This window comes from Phocoena sinus, chromosome 19, assembly GCF_008692025.1.
Source record: "Phocoena sinus isolate mPhoSin1 chromosome 19, mPhoSin1.pri, whole genome shotgun sequence".
Classification (NCBI taxonomy): domain Eukaryota; kingdom Metazoa; phylum Chordata; class Mammalia; order Artiodactyla; family Phocoenidae; genus Phocoena; species Phocoena sinus.
Genome location: NC_045781.1, coordinates 23,229,503 through 23,248,165, shown reverse-complemented (window position 1 = coordinate 23,248,165; position 18,663 = coordinate 23,229,503). Strand labels below are relative to the sequence as shown.

The 18,663-nt window shown below is 36.5% G+C and overlaps 1 protein-coding gene across 11 annotated transcripts in view; it reads right to left on the bottom strand.

Annotated features, from left to right (window-relative positions):
* PHKB (phosphorylase kinase regulatory subunit beta) overlaps positions 1-18,663 on the bottom strand; it is a 216,033-nt gene that overhangs the window by 14,920 nt on the left and 182,450 nt on the right. For 10 of the 11 annotated variants that reach the window (XM_032614023.1, XM_032614024.1, XM_032614029.1 and 7 more), the window contains 4 exons: positions 18,390-18,471; positions 16,494-16,551; positions 14,243-14,333; positions 11,225-11,427 (listed from right to left, as the gene is read on the bottom strand). In XM_032614023.1, coding sequence (XP_032469914.1) covers positions 11,225-11,427; positions 14,243-14,333; positions 16,494-16,551; positions 18,390-18,471 — 434 coding nt within the window. Of the gene's footprint in view, positions 1-11,224; positions 11,428-14,242; positions 14,334-15,264; positions 15,356-16,493; positions 16,552-18,389; positions 18,472-18,663 lie in introns of all 11 variants that reach the window. The other variant, XM_032614033.1, reaches the window with a different exon arrangement.

Here is an 18,663-nt window from a genome sequence, read left to right as displayed (position 1 = left end):
ATTGTATTCTGAGGAAAGAACTCAGATAAACTAGTTATGCAAACCAAAGAAAACTCAGGAAATAATACTATGCCTTAGGGAACCAGAACTCTACAGACCATTAGGAAAAGCTAGGGAATTAGTTTTACACAGCAGATTCCTGTGCTTTATCCTTAAATCCTTTGGTGAACACTGAATAACAAACAGAGACAGAGAACTCCAAAGAACATGTCTTCATTCACCCAGGCTTTGTCTCCCAAAGGGGGTACTGTGTAGCCAGCCCACAGGTAGAAACATCTAGTTACAGCAACAAAGATTTAAAGTGGCGAAGTTACTGTGCCCAAATATTTCAATATCTTTCTCTTATACACTTCTTTGAAAGACTGCCTACAGGTTATTGCAGGTACAGAGATGAAAATGTTAGGTGGAAATAATCAAAAGATTCAAGTCCTTCTTTCTGCCAAGGTTGGTTTGCAAAACAACAGTGATGCATCCTCATGGAATGACTTAACTCTCTCTCAATGGAAAAAATGGTAAGAAAAATGGTAATCATTTCCAGTTGAGCAGGAAGTAATATCAACCAAGCATATCACCCTGCCCACTGGGCCAGGCCATAAGCCACAAGGCAGTGTGTCTCCTGTGACTGCTCCAATCCCTCTGATAAGGCAACTCTCAGCTTTTTTTCCTATCCTCTTCACTATTCTTTGTTGTTGCCATTTCTGGAAGTTAGGAATTTAACTAGTCTGCCAGTCAAATGCAGACTATGTTGCATGACACTGAGATAGATTATAAAGGCATGAGAGATACACAAGGATAGAACATAATAATTTAAAAAATATATAACATTACTATTACTACTGATAGTACACGACAAATATTTAATACTTGCTCTTTGGTAAGAACACTAAAGATGACAAGGTATCTACAAACAACATGTTCGTGAATTTTCTGGTATGTGCAACAAAACAGAATACGTAACGGAGTTAAGATGTACAATTTGCACTTCTCTAATCAGCTGAAAAGCAAAACTGGACTAAACCTGTATTATTGCCAAAGACTAGAATTTATTTACTTGTTCATCTTCATTATTATGAACTACATTTAATCAAAATGTTATACAAGCATAAAAGTCACAAGGATATAGTTACTAGTTACTCTGGATGTTTTGATGTTAAAGTTGCTTATGAAATTAGTTCTTTTAAAAATTTATTTTATTGGAGTATAATTGCTTTACAATGTTGTGTTCATTTCTCCTGTACAATGATACGTGAATCAGCTATATGTATACCTATATCTCCTTCCTCTTCGGCCTCCCTCCCCCACCCCATCCCACCCATCTAGGTTGTCACAGAGCACTGAGCTGAGCTCCCTGTACTATACAGCAGGTTCCCACTAGATATCTATTTTACACGTGGTAGTGCATTTATGTCAAACCTAATTAGCTGTTATAGCAACATTTCAGTTACAATAAACTGCTCCATGGATTCTCTTTAAAGTATAAAAATTCTATTTTTAATTTTATAGGTTGGACAAAATTGTTTTCTATTTATTATTTTATTTCTTTATTTAACATTTAAAATTTACATTTGAGGCAGCTTAGTATAATAGAAGGAACATCAAATTGAAAATCTAAAGACCAGCCTTTTGGTGTCCCCAAACAACTTAATGTCATGAAAAGAAAAATGGGGTAAAGGGGTACTGTTCTAGATTAAAAGTGACTTAAGAGATATAGCAACTAATGCCATGTGTGGGCCTTCTTTGGGACCCTGGTATTTTTAAAACAAAGTCATTTTGGGGACAACTAGAGAAATATGAATAAAAACAGTGTACCAGGTAATATTAAGGAATTATTGCTAACTTTGTTGGGTGTGATAATGGTACTGTGTTTATTAAGAAAATGTCCTTTTTCTTACTTTAGATATATACTTACTAAAATATTGAGGGGTAAACGTCAAAATGTCATTTGGCTGTAAATTTCCTTTATAATTTACAGCCAAAACAAAGTAAAGCAAATATGGTAAATATAAATTACTAACAATTGCTTATACCCATTTAAATAATGGGTATATAGGAATTTACCAAACTATTCTGTTATTACACATTTAAATATTTTCATAACGAAAAGAAAAAACAATGAAGACAGACCTGGATACCAATTCTGTCACTTACCAACTGAACTCCATTTCCAAGTTATTTTTCAAATGGGAATACTGTATTACTATTACTTGTTCAGCTCATTTTATGAAATTATTTTGAGAAATAAGTAAGACAATGTTATGTTAAAACTGTTAAAGTGCTTTTGAAATTATAGAGTTCAATTTTTATGTTCAAATTATGTTAGCAAACTCCTTTTATTTGACTTCTCAAACTCAGGTTGGAAGAAGTGCCTCATTGATTTCACTTCAGGAGGTGTCCTCTTCTAAAATAAGTAACTAAATTTTTTAAAACACTTACTTTTTAAGGTCCTCCCCAAACTTGAGTTATTAAAACTAAACATTATCTATCACATTTACCTTTTAAAACCTTCAGTACCATAAGCAAAGATAGTTGGAGATCTAAAAATTTCCCCTCAGGCTTCTATTTACAAAATCTCAGCAGTTCTGTGAGCAAATTATAGAAAACATTGTACTCAGCAGCCACCAAAGAAAGAAGATGACTTTAAAAAAAAAATAAATTTATTTATGGCTGTGTTGGGTCTTCGTTGCTGCATGTGGACTTTCTCTAGTTGAGGCAAGCGAGGGCTACTCTTTGTTGCAGAGCATGGGCTCTAGGCGCACAGGCTTCAGTAGTTGTGGCACGTGGGCTCAGTAGTTGTGGCTGGTGGGCTAGAGCACAGGCTCAGCAGTTGTGGCACATGGGCTTAGTTGCTTCACGGCATGTGGGATCTTCCCGGACCAGGGATCAAACTTGTGGCCCCTGCACTGGCAGGCAGATTCTTAACCACAGAGCCACCAAGGAAGTCCCAGAAGGTTCATTTGAGCACAAATGAATCTAACTTATTTGCCAGATTGTTAAAAATACATTATTCATTCAAAAATATTGGCCAAGTTAATCTGTTTAGCTTGGAATTCTTCAAAAGACTAAAACAGAAACAGCCAAATAACCTTATATATGAACAGACACTTAAAGAAAGTAAATAACCAAGTGATTCACACAGTTTAGAAAATCAAAGACATTTTAATCCATTTTTAGAACTACTAATACAAAAGAGCATTAATTCCTTTGCATGGGAAAATCTGGCTTCTTACCCTCATTCCTGCTGACAAAGTCACCAAACATGATTTGACAATTCCAATGTAAAAGCACTTAACGCAAAATGGGGAAAGCAAGCAAGCAAGCAACTGTGGAAGGTCAAAAGAATGAAGGTTATTCTTGGACCAGATCCTTATAAATTCAGTCTGCCTAAAGAACCAGGGACATGCTCTATCTGACAATAAGCAAATGAGAGAGAGGCAGATGCACACTTCTGACTAGATCAACCTTCAAATGTAGCATGGTCTGGCTTGACAATGAATTCCTCCACAATGCTGGAAATATGTGAAGAGGTGGCCTAGTATTCCTATACAGTCCTGGGAATAAGTTTATCCTTCTAAAAACTCTCTTAATGTGAGGTTGGTTAGCATGTTGTGTATGTATTGGCATTTTCCTTTCCAACCTGCCCCAATTAAGGAGTGAAATATAAAATAAGGTACATGGAAATCTGACATCACTGGTAAATCAGAACAGCTGACATTTTCTGAAAAAATGTTATAAAGAATAGCACTGATCCACAGCAAGAAACAATTTTTAAAATAATCATTTTGAGGTTATTTCAAGACACTAAGAAGTATTTGCCAAGTTTACTGTTAAACAAGTGAACAAATAACTGTGCAAACATTTTACTAAGCTATATGACAGGAGATGAAAAGTTGCAAGAAGGGACTGTTCTGCTTGATTCCTATTAATACCAAGAGGGTGACAATTTGATGAGGCAAAGTGAGCTTCCTGTTTGGTAACTGGAGAGCAATCACTCACCCACTCTACCTCTGTTCTAATCATAACAGAATAGAGGTAGAACTCCATCATCTCACTTCTTTACCTTGTATCAAATGGCAAAAGCAAAGTACTATGAATGAGTATCAAACCATGCTAATGAACTCAGAGCTGCAATTATCTCCTTTTTCCTTTACTGCACAAGCAATGTTATGGTCTGGTACCTATGACACCAAAGGACTTCTCTTAAGCACTGGATGTGTGATCCACAGATGCAGCTGTGGGCATTAGAAGACAAGACATGCATGGATCATAATGGCTTACAGAGGATGTCTTGGCAGTATGAAAAGTAGGGATGAAAAAGACTTGATAACATATATGCTCAGGGGTTGTCTCCTGAATAATAGACCTAGAGCAGAAAGCAGTTGATTGGAGGTCTTTACAGTAATGGGCCTGTCAGGAACTTGATCTATTTCAACATGAAAGCTGGAGCACAAATCAATAATGAGACAGCAAATCAAATCATTATCACACTAGAATACCATTCCTGTGAGCAGGTTAATTTTGTTCACTGGAGTGCCTGATAGCAGTAATGCTGAAGAAATTGCATTGGCAGGATTAACCTTGGGAAAAAGAGAAAAGAAACATGGTGGTATTGGTTTAAAGCGATTGAGGCAGTGGGTGATGTAAATAAATAAAATTTAAAAATCCAAAAACCTCAGAGAGAGAGGTTAAAACAGAGAGATACAAGCATACATAGTGCAGGAGAATTATGTGTAAGATGTACTATGACTCAGACAAATGTTCTTATTTTTTATGTCCATTCAGCCTAATGAATGTTAGCATTTCAGGAGGAATATGGTGTTAAAAGCTGGCTAAACTATCAATCTCTTTACTCATAATCAACATTTAAAAGATAGAAACAACAGTAAAAAGTCAGATATGAATGAGTCTGAAATGCTTTAATTAACCTATAAGGAAATAAAAAAGTGTTTTCTATAAATCCCTCCCTTCTTTCTTTTAAAATCATGCTACAAACACAAACGGGTGACTTAGAAGAGCAAGAAATTCAACAATTTATAAGAAATTTGACACTCAAGGACTCTATAAATGAATAATTTACTCTTAAGCAAGGTTTTAAGCAAAACCTTCCAGGGACTAATTAAAGGTAAATTTTGTAAAGAAACATATAAATAGAGGATGTGTTTGCTGCTAGCAGTAAATGCAAGGAAGCTGTTCATTTAAGGAGCTGAGGTCTGAGTAAAATTTATTTAAAATAAGTTCCAATAAAAATATATTAAAAAGATACAAAATTATCTTTTTTCTTTTCAGAAGGGCACTACCACAAGCCTCACAGACAGGATAACTGCAGTTCTCTGAGGATAACCCTTGAATAGAGACAGGGTTCCAAAACCTTTCTGTTAATATGGTGAAGGAGCACCGTGGGCAGGCACAGGAGAATTTTTTTTTTTTTTTTTAATTTTTATTTAATTAATTAATTTATTTGGCTGTGTTGGGTCTTTGTTGCTGCACGTGGGCTTTCTCTAGTAGCAGTGAGTGGGCGCTACTCTTCGTTGTGGTGCGCAGGCTTCTCATTGCGGTGGCTTCTCTTGTGGAGCACGGGCTCTAGGCACGCGGGCTTCAGTAGTTGTGGCTCGCAGGCTCTAGAGCGCAGGCTCAGTAGTTGTGGCACGCGGGCTCTAGAGCGCAGGCTCAGTAGTTGTGGCACATGGGCTCAGTTGCTCCGCGGCATGTGGGATCCTCCGGACCAGGGATCAAACCCATGTCCCCTGCATTGGCAGGTGGATTCTTAACCACTGTGCCACCACGGAAGTCCCCACAGGACAATTTTTCAGAGTCTGCCATGTGCTTCATGAGGTCCCACCAGATGATGGTGGGGTAAGACCATGTTAGATGGCAGCAGAGAATCCAAAAGGGATTTTGAGTTAAGGTTTCTTTATGAAATGCTTGGGATCATTCCACTGGGCCTTGAAGGAGAATCAACTATGGTGGAAAGGGATACCTCGAGGGTGAACATCTCTTGTGGGAGAAGAGGGTCTTTGCAAACCTAGGACTGGAAGACAAGGGTGAGTATGTGTGTGTTTGTTGGAGGGGGTGGGTGGGGCACGGGATCCTCCTCCTTGGGATTTGTAGTCTGCAGAAAGAAATCCCCAGAGGTACTTGCTCTCCAAATGCCACAAGATAGAGGACCTCAAATTACCAAATGTCACAGCGATACTGTTTAAGTTTTATCCTTTGCAAAACACCTTCACATTCCTTACCCAGAACCGCCACAAACCAATGAAGAAGCCAAAGCAGCGACAGCCTCCCTATTTTATATACATGAGAGCTGGAAGAGGGATGGGGAAGCATGAACTCTGGAGTCATTCACCCTAGGTTCAAATCATGGTTCTTAGTATTGTGACCAAGTGCAAGTTACTTAACTTCATTGAATTTTCATAGTATCTTAATATATCTCTTGCACTGTACAAGGGGCTAACCTAGAATTAGTTCCAAATCATCCCTATTTTCTTGGTCTCATGATGAATAAAGGGGGCAAAATCTTATTTTTTATGTTTGTTAATTTGTAACTGTTCAGCCTCCTTGGTGTGTCTTGTACTGTACAATGCTAAATAGTACTGATCCTAGATTGGAGGACTGAAAAACTAAAGACAAAAACCATCAGGAGACAATGCACATCATAGCTGCTACATGAATACTTGAATGTAAAATGGGTCATAGGTTGAAATCATGTAGAAGGTACCATAAAGGTCATAAGGTTTTAGAAACAAACAGTAAGGCCTGTTTCCCTTAAAAGAGAGCAACACTATACATAAGTGAAAACATGCACAAAGTATTTAAGATTGAAGAACAAGAACTTTGGAGTCAGGCAGTCCTGGGTATAAATCCCAGTTCTTTCACTTACAGATTTAAGTTATCTAAGCTCTCTGAATCTCAAGTTGTTTACTTTAAAATGGGGGTCCTAGTGACTACCTCAAAGTTGTATGGATTAAATCAGATAATATATATGAAGTATTTTTAGCATATTGTCTAGCATGTAATAGGTGTGCAATAAATAACATGTGGTTATGGAGATGGAGGAGGATGAAACCGTTCACCAGAGTAAACTTTTGAGTGCAATAACAACATGTTACTCACATATGTATCCCCTTAGATCCTTACAGGGAATGCTGATTAGAGAAGTACCATTATAAGGTAATTTGTACCATGCTCTGATATGATTAACTGCACCATTCCATTAATAAGTGGAGAAAGTGCTACATCCTTCTATTCCCTATATGTATGATTAAATTTTCATATAAACAAGGCCCTATTTAACTTTGTCATTTCCTGAAGGACATGACTTGTACAAACCAAGTGCATTTATCAAAATTAAAAGAGTCTTTTATTTCTCTGAGTAGAGAGCCATGCTTTTATTTTTCCTAAATTCCCCATCACTAGCTCAAGGCAAACTACCTGAATCTACTTATAACCTATATATTAAACAATCTGTCAAATTTTATTGAACATCTCTTGTGGGCTAGACCACAATACAGACAGGAAGAGAAGATCTGGTTTCTATCCTTAGCAGACGTAAATTTCTTAAATAAATTACTTCTTATTTAAAAAAAAAACAAAAAAAACAAAAGACTCCGGGACTTCCCTAGTGGCACAGTGGTTAAGAATCTGCCTGCCAATGCAGGGGACACGGGTTTGATCCCTGGTCTGGGAAGATCCCACATGTCGCGGAGCAACTAAGCCCATGTGCCACAAATACTGAGCCTGCACTCTAGAGCCCACAAGCCAAGCTACGGAAGCCCATGCACCTACAGCCCGTGCACTGCAATGAAGAGTAGCCCCCACTCGCCACAAGTAGAGAAAGCCCGCGCACAGCAACAAAGACCCAACACAGCCAAAAGTAAATTTTAAAAATATAAATAAATTTAAAAAAATCAGACTCCTTCCCAACTGACAATGTCCCAGTGTTTAGAGCTGACCCTGTGAGTCCAGCATATGGGGGAAATACATATAATAAGTTGGGCAGGGACAATGTTAATACCCACAATGGGAATATAATGCCTCGATTAATTCCAGGATGAGTTTCAGGACAGTGAATAAAGTTTCCCGGCAAATTTCTCCATTAGGAGGCTTTTTTCTATCATTAGATTTTTTCTATCATTAGATACTAAGTCAGATGCTCTGTCCTGACATTTTTATTTCGGGTGACAGTTTGAGAAAAAGAGTATTTTATTTCTCACAGAAGGCACTGAACATATAGAATAGCAGATACAAAAACAGGAAGAAAACTATTTTTAGAATAAACTAAACATACTTCATTCCCATGCAGAGAAAGAAGCTTCAGGTCAGATGGATTCAAGGAAGAAAATTACATTGGATTTTTGAGAGAACATAAATTAACCTAAAATGCTGAATAAGCAGTAAAGGAAAATCTACTTAGAGGCTGAAAAACACAGCATTGTAAAATCCTGGGGAACAGTTAACTTTTACTTTAAGCCTTTGCTTAAGTCACAGTAAGGATGACTATCACTTAAAGAGTCCCCTGAATAGAACATTTACTACAAATAATATGATTTGGAAGAGTTATAACCTATACTTCTTAGTCAGCCTCAGAGAAATGCCTGAATCTGTGACAACAGAGTACTTTTAATACCTGTATGGATACAAAGAATCACACCTCTTTTCATTTAGAGACAACTCACATGAAAGACCCATTTCTGCATCCTCATATATAGTCAAGAATTAGAGCTGAAAATTTTAGAGCTAACAGAGACCGAAAAATCAGGATATGATTCAAAGTTCTTATAATTGATTTGGAATACACCCTAATATTTGAAAGGAATTATTTTAAGGGATAAAAATGAAGGTCAAGTTCTATGCAGAGTGAGTTCATTTCTCAATCAAAAGAAAGAGGAGATAAAGAATGGGAAGCGCACCTGAAATATACTCTAACTAAAATCAGGTAAACAGTTTAAAAACTAATAACCTCAACTAAAAAAATTTAAGTAAAACTGAAAAACATAACTTACAAAGTAGAAATCTCCCAGAGAAAATAACTGACACTGATTTTATGTATATTTTTCCGCATATACATTATACACACACATATATATATACAGTATTATTGTTCTTTTACAAAAAATAGAACAATATATTTGCAACTTTTTTTTTCACTTAATTTATCTTGGACATTTATAAATGTCAGTATATTGACTCTGTCTTGTTACTTGTAATGGCTGCACAGCATTTTATTGTATGGCCCACTATTTCAAACAAGCATGAAATGAAGACTGCTGTTAAAGTATGTCTAAATTCCTAGAATGAGAATTGTTGAAACGAGAGGCATTCAGATACTTCCAATAAGCAACAAGTTTTTAATGTAATTTTTTGAAGGAAAAAATGGGTAATCATTTTACATAAAGTGCTTCATACTCACATGCAAAATTAATACGAAGAAATGAAAGGGAAAATGAAATCAATCCAGCAATAGAAGAAAAAAAAAAAAGAAACAACAAGAAAGCATGGTAACTAAAAAACAAAATATAATGGTAGAAATAAGTCAAAATATAAATGAAATGGCACAAATATCACATATATTTCTATTAAAAGATAATCAGACTGGATTAAAAGTAAATATGGCATGAATGTTAAATATAAAAGACATATCTATACAAAATGAAAAAAGAACATTGAAGGTAAAGGAATGGAAGACAGTATACCAAGCTAATAAAAACAAAAACAGAAAGCAGGCATGGCAGTAATATTAGACACAAATAATTCATTTGTTATATTTCATGCATTGTAATGGGACCATGGTTATGATTTTAAAAAGTCCTTATGTCTTAGAGATACACACTGAAGTATTTACAGATTACATGATATGATGGATTTGCTTTAAATCTAGACGGGAGTATGGGTCAGGTAGGCAGTGGAGGGGTATGAGTGAAATAAGATTGGCCATATGATGATATTGTTGAAGCTGAGTAATAGTATGGGCTTTATTATACTATTTTCTATATTTTTGTAAATGTTTGAAATTAAAAATAATTTTAAAAAAATAATTCAATTACAAAATAAATGACACAAGGGAAGATTCATTGTTAAAACATGGCAACATGGACAAAAACAAAGCTTTAAAATATATAAAGCAAAATGGATAAAAATGCAAGGAGAGATTGACAAATTCATAATCAGGAGAACATTTTACAATTTATCAGCAATCGAAAGTCAAGTAGGACAGAAATAGTAAAGATATTGATGATCTAATTATACAACTAGCAAGCTAAACACTTATTCACACTCACACATTCACAGGTATTTGCGCCTGACAGGCTACATAGTCTTTTCAAACACTTGATCATCCCCCAAATTGGCCACATATTAGGTTACTCTATATGCTCAAGTATTGTTTTTTGTTGACTTTTTTACAATTAGAACATATTCACATGGTACCTGCATTCAATACAATCAAAAATATGTTTGAAAAAATGAAAAGACGCATTTGTACTTTACTCGGTTGTGGCAGGCCTTTTAAACATATTATTTTGTTTCATCTCACACAAAACAATGAGGCTGGTATGAAAACAGGAGGGAGGTTCAGCCACTGACCTCAGGCCACTGAGATGATGAGTGGCGGTCTGCACTTGCACTCAGTTCCGCTGGATGCCAGAGCCTGGTCACGTGCTTACTGCACTGCCTCACACAGTGCTTGACTAAGAAGATTCAAGATCACCAGAGCCTTACTTTCAACTTCTCCAAACAGAACATTTACAATTTTAATGACTAAAATTTAGATTTTGGTAGAAAATGGATACAGAAGAATATTCTTAAAAGGACCAAGTTTTTATTTGAGTGTGTCCTCCTGACACCTAATTTTACTAAAAAACCCCCACTCTTCTCTTAAGTCTTATCCACTTATTTAGAGGATTTTTTACAAGTATTGTGCATAATGGGGTTTTTGTTTGTTTGTTTTATTGTTTAACATGATACACCTGTTTAAACCCCTGGAGTTTGATTTTACCAGAGAACAGAGTTATTCCCCTACATCTCATGTTGGGAGTTAAATATGTTTAACAGGAGGGTTTTTTTCAGGCCACTAGTATTTATTTCTTCATACCACCAGATGTTGTCTCTATGACTTAGGGCAAGATGCACTTTCCTAAATACCCACCAGATTTGGGGCAGCACTTCACTCAGAGAGGCCGAGGACCACTTGAACAATTCTCTTTATGCAAATGCAAAGTACTTTACTCACCCAATTCGTATTTTCAGCATGCCACGGAATAACTCCGGGTTATTGGAGATGATCCAGCCAATATGGATGACCAGTTCTTGCTGAATGACCGCCTCCCTCTCATCATGGGTATTACACTTGTAATAGATGATGTTCTTAATCACTCTTGGAGACAAAGGATTAGAGATAACCTCTTCTTCATGTCCAAAGGCACCCAGAGTTACCTATAGGTGGCAGAATTTTATTGTAAAAATTTCCTAGCTACTAACAGATAAAAGAAAAAAATTCAAGGCTCAGGATGACTGGCAGGATGAAATTACTCTATGCAAGCTAGGGAATTAGGTAGAATAACCGTTCCTGCTATTTATTAAAATGGCTTTCAAAGCATGACTCCCACTGGAGTTCATGATGGTTCAGTCTGGTCTGAAATACAAGGGCAGGTGAGGGTCCTGGTTAGGAGAGTGGAGGTGAATGGATAAAATCAGGGAAGGAATATAAATAACTAATGAGATAAAATTATTCTGAATGACTTTAGTACTAGAAACCCCCCAGAGAAACCAGAATACATTGACTAGTTTTACTTTAGTGCACAGTCTATGTTTGAGAGTATATCCTTCACCTCTTTTACAGTTTCTCATGTGGAAGTGTTTACTCTTTAACAACACTGTAATCTTTTCAAAGGCAGGTGTAAGGACATAGAGTTGTAGTGTAGCCCCACTTTTCCTGGCGTAGTTCTAGGCACCCAGTGAGTGCTGAAATACTTGTTGATGTATCTCTGGCCTGTGGAGGGGAATAAACAAGACTGCCCACAAGCCTGCGAAATGAGAAAGCACAGAGGGAAATGGCAATGAAAATTCAAAGCCAAGAGTGCTGTTGAGCCTGGGCAAGAGAAATAAACACTCTGCTCCCCCTTTCTCCTCTCGCCTTAGCATTCTGCCTCCCAGAAAAGTCTGAAGCCCCTCCTTCCTCCTCATTACCCCTCTCCCACTCTCTTCCTTGTACAGTGCACGATTATAAGATGCAGGAAAAAGAAGAGGACATCAAAGGGTCCTGTGTTTTCTGAGATGAGGGGAGAAAGCAGAACAGGCGTCTTCTGCCCCAACTTTGTGATGGAGTGAAAACTGCGAACTGCTAGTTTATTGTAACACAACTGGTACCAACCAGTTAGTCCAAGTGCGATTACTTTTATTAAAATGTCATCTTGTAAAGAAGAAAGCAAACAGAAGGCACATCATTGCCTCTGGAAGCAATGATGACTAAAGCACTATTTCATTCCAGGGAGCTTGAGGTGATCTGAAAGTGCTCTGTAGAAACAATATTACTTCAGTTCTCAGGGTGGAATTTCATAAATAAGCAATTACAAACTTGGAATGCTCCATTCTCATTTCTTTTTTGTAAAAGTGTAAGATGCAGTGAAAGAATGGACTTCATACACCTGAAGCAGAGCTGTCAGCCTCCCAGGTACCCAGCTCTGTAAGTGACTATTTCCCTGGGAGATGTGCTGGTCTGGTGGGCAATGGTCCAGCCACAGCCTCAGGACAGGCTCCAAGGCCTCCAGGACTCTGCTCTGTGAACAGAATCTCAGAATCACAGGCTGTAATCCCCCTCTAGATAGTGTATAGAATGGACATGACCAACCCTAACCTACCCTTCCTCTCCAACTGTCAGGTGCCAGTGACCTCAGAGATCACCAAAACCTTCTCATACATCGTAGAATTAACTATATTCTCAGATATACTACAGGGGCCTAAAATCCAAGGAAAAATAGCTTCCCAAAGCCTGTTTACTTTCTTTAAGGGGTGGCTCAGTCCAAGGCAGCAATACAGGACTCTGTGGCTGGATTTGAGGATTGCAGTGAGGAAAAGAACCCCATAAGTTACTACCTGTGTCTTGGTCTTTTTAGCTGACAAATGAGGATGAAAATTCTACCTCTTAATAATTTGGAGAAAATAACATATGTGAAAAGTGATTTAAATTTTTCTCAGGAGTTTTTTTTATTAGTACAATAATTTTTTCATTGTTATTAAATATTACAGAATAAAATATTCTTTCAACTTTTCAAAAGCTAGATGTCAAGATGAAATCATTTCAGTTTTAATGAGTTAAGAGCCCTGAGATATGAACAATGGGTTGATTCCATCAAAGAAGGTTAAAGTTTTTTGTATTATTATATCCCTAGGTTAACTATCAGGAAGACATGACAAAGCACACATACTCCCAAAGAAGAGATAGAAAGCAAGCAGGTTTTCATTCCAATCAAATGATTATTCAGCCAGGTAATTAGAGCTTATAGAAAATAAAACAAAAAATGAGCAGCCATATTCCACTCCACATAGCCACATGCACAGGCTCAATTCAACCCACATTCACCAAGTGCCTCTCCAAGGCCATGTTGGGCACACTGGGACAGGTGCTGGACAAGACATGGACCATGACCTCTGGGGGTTCACGGCCTACCCTGGGGTGAGAGACACACATTTAAATGAACTGGGATCCAGGGCAGGTTGTGAGGAGTGTCACAGGCCTACTGTGAGAACCCAGAGAAAGGGACTGCTAACTGGAGATGGCTCTGTGAGGAGAAGATGACAAGAGCTGGCCTTGGTGGGAGGGGAGGAGCTGGAAGGAGAGGTGGTCCAGAAGGTTAAGGATCTGGAGAGTCAATGAATTTCTAAGGGGGAGAAGAATCTTAAGTGGAGGAGAAGGGAAAATGCGCCCTTCACTGCTCCCTGTCTTTGTTCTACTTATCCTAAGTCTGTCTGGAGTGCTTTAGTAGGTATCATACCATTTTCTTTGTCAGTATCTTCACTGATCTCAAGTTAACACAGAAGTTGAAAATTAAAGCTCTGAGGTGCAGCACAAACACTTAGTATCTGTGCATCTTTAAGACTAGATTTTGCTTGGGGAAGGAGCCTTTTGTAGAAATGCCTGAGCCGTGATTGTGAGAGACCTATGACACTGAGGCTTGCCAGATTTAAAAGCCAGGGTCCTGCCCAGAAACCTTTGTGACTGTGACGAAGAGTCTGAAAATCAGATACTTACCTGTTTGCCCTGCACTAAAACGTTAGTAATGGATGGGGCCAGGCTGTCCACTAGTTTACTTAAAAGACTTGCTGTATGGCGCACCACCGACCTGGGGGTGAAGAAGAGAGCAGGCCAGAGGTTGACAAATCTAAATGATGAATGAGTGGGGCCCCTGAATGGGGAGACTTAAAAATATACACAATTAGGTCCTCATGTAATAATATGGAGGAAACACTGACACTGGACACTGGACCTAACAGCTGAAATCTCCCAGACTGTAGGACCAACCAGAATTAGGGAGGGATAACCTCATCCTCACCTCTGCCACCAGCATTATTTGTGCCATTAACAATTTAAAAAGAAAGAAAAGGGAGCCTAACTATCCCTTTGGCAGGGAGTGGCATAGGAGGAAGAATTGATTATTCTGATTTTGCATTAAAAACTTCATTATTAAGACTGTCACTGGTACATGCCCTCTATTCCTATAACCCGCTTTAAATCAAGTTTCTTTCGGTGCCTACATAACCAAATCCCTGGATCAGGGGACTCACTTAGTACTCAATTTTAGGAAGTGATACAATGAAATACCAGTATTTTTTTTCTTGCCAGAATGTTGGAGGAAGGAATTCACACTGCTATTTTTACATTTCTGAAAAAGTCTTAGACTGTAAGGAGAACAGATTTTTAAGCACAGCACCTGCAATACATAAGACATTTTTGCCCCCTCAAAAGTAAAAATTCATGTGGGACTTTTAGATGGAGAAAATAAAATAAAAATGTAGGTTTAAAACTGTTTTCTTGTATTTCAGGATATCTATGGGAGCTGACCTATAAAAAACACTTACATTGCTTAATCTCAACATAGATGAACTAGTAGAAAATTAAGTCATATCAGATAAAGTTAGTGAAACAAACACTTCGTACTTTTAGAGAAGCTTTCACCCACACACTGTAAGACCAAAAGACATATTTAACCCTCAGAACGCAAATAAGCCCACACATTTCAAGCAGCTTGAGTTTCCACATTCTGTGCATGTTACCTGTTTCCCATGTACCAGAAAAGTAGTAATGTGTGGGGCTATAGAGGAAGGAAATTTCTGGGTAAATGCAGCCCCGTAGCGTACCGCCAACCTGGGTATGTCAGTGGAAAGCCATAAAAGGGAAAATACAGTAAATAAAACTTCCAGGAGTTTGTTCTTTTAAACATAACAGTCAGGACTCTAAATGTTTGCTAATGATTGATCTAAAATATAAGTATTAAACATAAAGCAAATACAGGTTTGCTTAACCGAAGATAAGATTATAGACCACATTTGAAATTTACTGACTAAAAAGCAACATCTATTGGTTTGCACGCATTACTGTGCTGAGAATTTACAGTGAAAATCTGAGACTTAACCACAGGACTATTACATAATTTCTTCTGGGTTGGAATGTTATATTTATTATAAATCATAAAGTTGAAATACTGCTAAGAGACTGTTTTGTCTAATCCCCTTATTTTAGAGATTAGAAAACAGGTTCATTAAGGTTAAGGGAGTTTCTTATGACACTGCTTGAAACTTTTTTTTCAAAATTAGATAATAATGGGTTATTAAAAAAATATATATATTTATATACTCTTAATTTCAAAATGTTAGATTTTGCTAGTAAAACTGTTACAATTGCTTCAAAAATGAAGATGGCATGCATTTAGACATACCCACCCCATTGTGAAATTAAACAACCTTATCTCAACTTACCTAATTTTTCTTCAGTCTCTGGGAAGAGACTACCTCTGCAGAACGTATCAGTTACTTGTTATGAAGCAACTACAATCATTGGGATTCATTCAACTTAAGTCATGAGAGAACTATTTCCTAAGTATATTATTTTTTGCCTGTGATTAAATGAAACACTGGTCTCTTCATGACCTTCTTTAACAGAACAAGTTTCCCAAATACAAATTAGAACCTAAGCATCTTTCTGGGACAGAGGCGGTGCAGGGTAGGAAAGAGTAATTGGAACATCATTCCAGTGCATCCTCTCCAGGTTCTATTCCTAAGGGTGTCTTTACTCCCAGACATGTTTTTAACAACTTGGGAGAGCCATGATAAAATGCAATGTAGGCAGATCCTTAGAAAGTAGGCTGAGTCACAGTGCTGTAACCTTGGAGTTTAAAAGTAAAAATTAGGATGAATAACCACCTTTAAGACTGGTCCATTATCTTTAGGATACTGAATATGAAAACATAAAAATAAAACATAATGACAAGGACGCTAATACGAACCAACATTTTTTGCTGCCAGCTCTTCTATAGACTCTCTCAATGTGATCAGAAACAGTACCTAGACATCAGATAATAGAGTCTTTGTTGAAAAATGCTTTTAATTAAATGCATAACATTTATTCCCCTTAAAAAAAAACACTCTTGAATTTTCATTTTGTTCCATTAGAGTTAATACATCCATCCATTAATGTTCTGAACTACCTGACATATTTAAATATGTAACCCAAATATATAGTGTGAATGTCTCCAACCCTTGTTACTACTTAGTTTGAGAATATGATTTGGAATAAGTACTTTATTTCTTGAAATTCATTGTTTTCTTAATACACAATCTATGTTTTTAATAAATAAAAATAAGTTATTTTAATTTACTATAGAAAATAAAAAACAGAATATAGCAAATTGAACAAATACTACAGACTGACTATACATAATTCTTCATTTATTTGTTCAAAAAAACTTTATGGTGATTCTGTTATATGCATGATCATATACCAGTGCTCAAAAAATACCACTGGGTTTCATTCTTTGGGAGCAATTTACATGTGGTCTGGCCTCATGACTGGTTTGTCAGTAAATTAACCACGTGATAGGACAGAGCACAAAAAAGGGTAAACAAGGGTAAAGGACAAGATCTTTATCATTTTACCCTGAACTTATTTTTATAACAAATTGGATAAAATTATATTCAGATTCTGTAGATGCTTATGATTTTCAATACATAAGGTTTCACAGATTTAAAACATTTAAAGTCTTTTAAATATCTAAGTAACAGATGAATATTATTCCGAAGTTTATAAAAATGGTTTAAAAAATAATTCTCTCAACATTTTCATTATAAACTATTTTATATAAATTTTGTTTCATTTTAAAGCACTACTAAAATAACCATTCTGAATTCTAGGTTCCTAATGAAATGTCTGCTTTTTAATTATCCTATTGTTTTAAAGTATAAATTTTGATGTCCTCAATATAACTAGGATCCTGTTTACACTTTGAGTTTCAAGATTAATTAGAAACATGAAGGATTCTGTTTGAAATTTGCTTAAAGTTCTTCTGCCTTAATATTAAGTTAAAAAATTAAGACTATTCAGTTCACTGTATAATACTCAAGCCAGTTATCTCTTAGCTACAATAATGCAAAAACTAAGTAGACCTTATTTGAATAAACAATTATGTTTAGTTCACTACCAGAACTATAAGTTTTATTAATTACATTGCTGTTTAGAATATTGACTCAATTTCTAAATCTAACTAAACAATATGCATCTCTGGACAGAGAACTTTCAGATGAGCTAAAAACTTTGAGTAGCTAGACATTAAATACTTGAAATGTATCCTACATTATTCTGTATTATAAAATGCTGGAAGTAGACCATGATGTAGAATTCAAAGATTCCTTAGAGTAGTGACTCAACATACAAGTGTAGATTTCAGGGATAATTGGGTTTCATCCTTAATGCAGAGTGGACATGAACACGATTAGAATGATTTATTTTTGTAAACAGTCTTGAGAGTGCAATTCTACTAAATGCCGTGTTCCATTTCAAATGGCTGCTGCAGACCATGAAGGAGCTAATTTTTATAGCTATAATGATTGAATATTGTTCTTGAAAACATACAGAAAATAAAACTGGAAACAGAAACTGTCGATAAACAACTATGGAGTTATCAGAGGTTAACAGTCACAGGCAGAATCCAGGTTCCAACACCATTCAGACAATCAGAGAAGGGGGTATGAATTTTCCTTTTAAAAGTGTTTTTTTAAAAAAGGTTTAACAGAGGAGAAAATAATTTGTAACATTTTAGTGGATATTCATTATGCATATTTGATATAAGTTCAAAAATAGAGAGGTCTTTTTATTTAAAAATGTTCTCTTAGACATGTACTCTTACCTTCCTTTGTGATGAAGTTAGGCCCTTCTCTTTTCAGCAGTATACCCAGCAGGATGGCTTGGCTAGCCAGACAACTACAGTCCTGAAAATATAAATCACTATGAGTAACTGTAATGAAATGGGTACAAAAATTACCACAGGGGGTAACTAATCATGAAACCACACGATGCAAAGAGGAAATATTCTGCTATGCAATTGAGAAAAGATAAAATGTCACTGCTATACTACCGAACGTAAGATGACATTATACAACTATTTATTTCAGCTATCCTGG